General features: G+C 43.9%; 1 protein-coding gene across 1 annotated transcript; it reads left to right on the top strand.

The window, feature by feature from the left end:
- Positions 1-507: 507 nt before the first annotated feature.
- LOC130500983 (uncharacterized) lies at positions 508-6,143 on the top strand. Its single transcript, XM_056995891.1, has 2 exons — positions 508-690; positions 5,901-6,143. The coding sequence occupies exons 1-2, from the start codon at positions 508-510 to the stop codon at positions 6,141-6,143; spliced, it is 426 nt and encodes a 141-aa protein (XP_056851871.1).
- The last annotated feature ends 307 nt before the right edge of the window (positions 6,144-6,450 follow it).

Here is a 6,450-nt window from a genome sequence, read left to right as displayed (position 1 = left end):
CAAAAATATTTGAACCGGAAATAGGTAATAAATTAAATAGATCCTCCAAGTCCATCGTTTGTTTAATAACAGAGTTATATTATATCCGTAGGAAAGACTACGAATCTGATTTATAAAGACCTCTCTCATCGTCTTCTTCAACCACTTCGTTCTCTAGCTTATTATACAGTTCGCATCAAATCAAAATTAGGGTTACGAATTCTCCGCTAAACTGATCAGGTGTCTCTCTCTCTCTCTCTCTCTCTCTCTCTCTCTCTCTCTCTCTCTCTCTCTCTCTCTCTCTCTCTCTCTCTCTCTCTCTCTCTCTCTCTCTCTCTCTCTCTCTCTCTCCATCTTCTCCCATTATTTAACGCGAATATGTCTAATTGATTGATTTCGTTCAATTATCTCATTCCGATTAGATCTGAAAATGAAATCGATTCGATCTGCGAAACGGTTTATGTGACGGATTATTATAGATTGCACATCGTATTCTAACCTTGTGGATCATTCAGATTGTGAAGAACGATGGAGGCATTTGGAAAATCATCCGCCAATGTGATTTACTTGTCTGCGATACTGGATCCTCGTGAAGGACCCGACACGTGTCACAAATGCGACTACAAATGCGAGAACGAGAACGTTTGCGGGAACGTGTACCGGTGCAAGCTAACCGGTTTAACCCACGTCTGTGACAAGAACTGCAACCAGCGGATCTGATATGCTGCGAAGAGTATATGTGAGGAAGGGAAACGGAAGAGGAGAAGGAAATGAAGTTACCGTGGATGAGCTGGCAGTAGAGTAAAGGTTGTTAGTTGATTTGATTGTACTTGGGCCCTCAGTATATAAAGGGACCTAAGTGATAATAAGAAGTTAGTTAGTTGGTTAGCCTCTGGGCAGTTAGAGAGTGCAAGTTGTATTTGGCTTAGACTCCGATCTGTGGAGCTAAGAGAGGGTGGTTGGGCGGATCTTATTCAATATACATCTCAGTTCTAACAAATTGGTGACGGTGAGCGTTCTGGATCGGGAACTTCGCGAAGATGAAGAACACGAAGCAAGCGATCGAGAGTCAATCGGATCCTCCGATATCACTGGATTTGCTCGCGACGACGTTACGCGATCACACGGCGTCTCAGATCGATACGAATCGGCGATTCACTGAGTCATTTCATGAGTTGGAGAAGAATGCGAAAGCGATGGAATCACGAATCGAAGCATCACTGGAGGCGAAGATCGAAGCATGTTACGAGAAGATGTGCGCACGGTTAGAGAAGAAGCTATCAAAATCGATTGAGGTTTCCGACGAGTCTCCACCGCCGTATCGTCATCCTAACTTTCAGGTACACAACTCCACCTCGGAACCTGGCCGTAGCCTTAGGAATGAGGAAGCGATTGAGAGAACCATGGTAGTTGGTAGTAGGGAACGAATGTTGAAGCGTGTGGAATTGCCTGTGTTTGATGGCGTTGATGCGTATGCCTGGTTTGCGTTAGCTGAACGTTTTTTCAGGATAGGCGGTTACGACGACAGAGCGAAGTTGGAAGTCGTCTCTGTGAGCTTAGCAGGGGACGTGCTGAGCTGGTTCAATAGTGAGATGCATCGGAGGGGTTTTAGAAGCTGGATTGAGTTTAAACAGAAGCTGGTATCGAGGTTTAGCAAGGAGAAGTTTAGAGACCCCAGTCAGCCGTTTTTCGCAGTGAAACAAACGGGTACTGCAGCTCAGTATATACATGCCTTTGAAGATTTGTCGACTCAAGTAACTGGTCTAACAGACACGCAACTAGAAGGCATCTTTATGAACGGCTTGACACCAGAGATGAGGGAGGTTGTCAATATGTGCAAACCAGTGGATTTGGAAGAAATGATTTCATCAACTTATCAAATGGAGGACAGTGTGCTGTACAAAGTTGTTTGTAGAGAGAGACAAGCTGAAAAGAAGGACAGCTTAAAAGCAACATCAACAAAGCCTTACTCTTCTCAAAGGAGTAATTCAGGATGGACTTTCAAACCGCAGCAAAGTAAACAAAGTGAAGCAGGGGGTCAGAGACCTCAGTTACGTTTGACAGAGACTCAGAGAGCTGAAAAGAAGCGTTTGGGACTTTGTTTTACTTGCGATGAGAAGTGGTCAAGACAACATTCGTGCCCAAACCGTTCTCTTCAGGTGTTGACTGTAGTTAATGGAGTTGAAATGGAGATTGTGGATCAGGCTTTGGTAGAAGTGGACGAAGAAGTTGTTGGTTCAGAAGCATCGATGATGGAACTTTCCCTAAGTTCTTTTTTGGGCCTATCGTCACCAAGAACTACTAAACTGCTTGGTTCAGTGAAAACAAATAAGATGGTGGTGATGATTGATAGTGGGGCAACCCATAATTTCATATCACCAACAGCTGTGAAGATGAACAGGCTACATGTTACACCAAACGACAAATTGAGCGTGCTCTTGGGTACTGGAATTTCTGTTAGTGGTTCAGGAGTTTGCCAAGACGTGGAGTTGATGCTTCCTGAGATGTCTTTTAAAGCAGATTTCATCGTTCTGGAACTGGGGAATGCGGACATAATCTTGGGAGTGCAGTGGTTACGCACTTTGGGCAAGTGTATGGTTGATTGGGAACGGAATGAATGGTCTTTTATCTACAACGGGGTCCCAGTCACATTACTTGGTGATCCAACACTTCATGAACAGAGAGTTTCTATTAAAACATTGACGGTAAAGGCTCAAGCGAGTAAAGGTGTATCAGAAATGGAGTTAAAAGCAGTAGAGGGCATTAAGGTCGTTGACGATATCTTGCCTCCGCTGATAGAAAAGAAGTTACAAGAGTATGAGGAGGTATTTCAGAAACCGGTGGGATTGCCTCCAGTCAGAGGCAGGGAACATGCTATTAGGCTACAAGATAACTCCAAGCCTATAAGCGTGAGACCTTATAGGTATCCTCAAGCGCATAAAGAAGTCATGGAGAAGATGGTTAAGGAAATGTTGGAAGAAGGATTGATTAGACCTAGTCAGAGCCCGTTTTCTAGCCCAGTCCTACTGGTCAAGAAGAAGGACAACTCTCATCGATTCTGTGTGGATTATAGGGCTCTGAATAGGGCAACAATTCCAGATAAATATCCTATACCAATGATTGATCAGTTGTTGGATGAGTTGCATGGAGCAAAGATATTTTCAAAGCTGGACCTTCGAGCTGGGTATCATCAGATAAGAATGCAAGAACAGGATGTCGCGAAAACGGCGTTTCGGACACATGATGGTCACTTTGAGTTTCTAGTGATGCCATTCGGCCTCACTAACGCTCCGGCCACGTTCCAAGCATTGATGAATGATATCTTCAGACGGTTCCTGCGGAAGTTTGTACTAGTTTTCTTTGATGATATTCTCATCTATAGCAGCAGTGTGGAAGAGCATGAGAAGCATTTGAGTTTGGTCTTAGAGGAGTTCAAGAAGCACAAACTCTTTGCAAACAGGAAGAAGTGCGCATTTGCCCAAGGAAGAGTTGAATATTTGGGGCATGTGATATCCAGTGAAGGAGTTGCTACTGATAGTCAGAAGATCGTTGCAGTACAACAATGGCCTACTCCAAAATCAGTTAAAGCGTTGAGAGGATTTTTGGGATTGACGGGCTATTATAGAAAGTTTGTACAGAGCTATGGACCTATTGCGAGACCTCTCACGGAGCTTCTCAAGAAAGATCAATTCGAGTGGTCTGAGTTAACACAGAGGGCGTTTGATAAGTTGAAAAAAGCGATGGTCACAGCACCAGTATTAGCTCTACCTGACTTCTCTCAGCTGTTCATTGTGGAATCAGATGCTTCAGGCTTCGGTCTAGGAGCAGTATTAATGCAAAATAATCATCATATCGCTTACTTCAGCAAAGGATTGACACACAAAGAACAGCAGAAGCCGATATATGAGAGAGAACTCATGGCGATAGTGATGGCAATACAGAAGTGGCGTCATTACTTATTGGGAAGAAGGTTTGTAGTCAGAACTGATCAACAAAGCCTTAAGTACTTATTGGAGCAGCGTGAGATAACCCTGGATTATCAAAGGTGGTTAACGAGGATATTGGGTTATGAATTCGATATTGAGTACAAGGTTGGAAGCGAGAATAAAGTTGCAGATGGTCTCTCTCGGATAGAGTATGAGAAAATGGAGAAGGTGCAAGTAGACTTGATGGCTTTAACGGTTCCGTCATCATTACAGTTGCAGGATTTGTATCGAGAGGTGGACAATAATGAGGAGATACAAGAGACGATTCACAGAGTGTTGAATAAAGAACCAATGAAGGATGGGTTTACTGTGGTGAATGGTCGTTTGTTTTATAAAAATGCTATGGTCATTCCTTCTGATTCAACACAGCTTCCTATCATCCTACAAGAGTATCATGACAGCTTAATGGGGGGTCATGCAGGCGTTTTAAGAACATTACAGCGTGTGAAAGCTATATTCTACTGGTCGAAGATGAGAAAGACAGTTCAAGAATATGTGGCAGCCTGCACAGTATGTCAGACACACAAGACTTCAACTCTGGTTCCAGCAGGCTTGTTACAACCGATTGAATTACCAGTCCGTATATGGGAAGATGTTGCTATGGACTTCATTGAAGGGTTACCAGTATCACAAGGGGTTAATGTCATTTTAGTGGTGGTGGATCGCCTCAGTAAATATGCTCATTTCATGACTTTGAAGCATCCTTTCACTGCGGTTGATGTAGCCAACAAGTTCACGAAGGAGGTGATTCGTCTACATGGGTATCCGAAATCGATCATCTCTGATCGAGATAGGATATTCCTGAGTACGTTTTGGAAGGAATGCTTTCGCTTATCAGGCACCAGGTTGCGTTTTAGTACTGCCTTTCACCCACAATCTGATGGTCAAACAGAGGTGCTGAACAGGTGTTTGGAGACTTATTTGCGTTGCTTTGCATCCACACACCCTAAGACTTGGTCGAAGTACATTCAGTGGGCAGAATTGTGGTATAATACAGCGTATCATACAGCTTTGAAATGCACTCCATTCAAGCTGGTGTATGGCAGAGACCCTCCACAGTTGCTCGCTTATGAGCCAGGGTCGACTATGAACTTTGAGGTTGAGACTGCTTTTCAGGAGAGGGATCGTATGCTGGTTACCATCAAAGATAATCTGCTGAGAGCACAAGAGCTTATGAAGAATAATGCTGATAAGCATCGAAGAGATTTGGAGTTTGAGGTGGGCGCAATGGTTTTCTTGAAACTGCGACCATACCGACAGCATTCTGTGAGTAAGAGGTTGTTTCAGAAGCTTGCGGCGCGTTATTACGGTCCATTTGAGGTTCTAGCGAGAGTAGGCAAGGTGGCTTACAGGTTGAAACTACCTGAGTCTTCACGAGTTCATCCGGTTTTTCATGTGTCACAGCTTAAACCGGTTGTTGGGGATGCTACGGTTGTTGGGGAGCTTCCTTCGATATTGGATGGGTCTGATGAAGTGCGCATTGAACCAGAATCGATTATGGATACGAGATATGATGCTGAAGGTTACTTGGAGGTTTTGATTAAGTGGAGTCATTTGCCAGAACATGAGACATCGTGGTTGCGTGCTAGAGAAGTTAAACATCAGTTTCCTTCCTTTTCACTTGAGGACAAGCTGAAACTCGCGAACGGGGGTATTGATATGCTGCGAAGAGTATATGTGAGGAAGGGAAACGGAAGAGGAGAAGGAAATGAAGTTACCGTGGATGAGCTGGCAGTAGAGTAAAGGTTGTTAGTTGATTTGATTGTACTTGGGCCCTCAGTATATAAAGGGACCTAAGTGATAATAAGAAGTTAGTTAGTTGGTTAGCCTCTGGGCAGTTAGAGAGTGCAAGTTGTATTTGGCTTAGACTCCGATCTGTGGAGCTAAGAGAGGGTGGTTGGGCGGATCTTATTCAATATACATCTCAGTTCTAACAGGATCCTTTATGATAACCACACCTCTTTGTGCCGAGCCAGTGGCAGGATGTTCCCACTCTCCTCGGCTGAGGAACAGGCGGTTAGAGGAGTCCGTAGGAAGCTTGATGATGAGCCCTCTGAGAGCTGCGTTAAGCGTCGTCGTCGGCGTGATGCTCAGTTTCATGCTTCTCCTTTTGAGAGGTCTTTTGCTGCTGTGAGCCCGATTTGCAGCAGAGCTGGAGATGGAATGGAGATGAACTAGAAGAGACATAGAATAATAACTATGGAATAAGAGATGTTATTCCAGGGAGACTAGGTGTAGCTCCCTGGTCTGAAGAAGCATTTTATCTTTACTATTATTGAACTCTATCTAGTAGTTATAACGTAGGAGAGACTTTGTGATTCTGCTGCTTTGTTCTGGACGTTCTTGTTTTAATATTAACTAGGTGAATTAGAAGAATAACCCCACTTGTTTCATCTTTTGCTACTGCTTGTTTGTCCTTGTGTTTTGGACACACCGTGTAGACGCAGCTTTTTGTTTAGCTGCCTATCTTTGTTCTCGACTGTTA

This window comes from Raphanus sativus, unplaced genomic scaffold (genome assembly GCF_000801105.2).
Source record: "Raphanus sativus cultivar WK10039 unplaced genomic scaffold, ASM80110v3 Scaffold0070, whole genome shotgun sequence".
Lineage (NCBI taxonomy): Eukaryota > Viridiplantae > Streptophyta > Magnoliopsida > Brassicales > Brassicaceae > Raphanus > Raphanus sativus.
The sequence above is the reverse complement of the archived record's forward strand: the minus strand, read 5'-3'. Positions and strand labels throughout refer to the sequence as shown.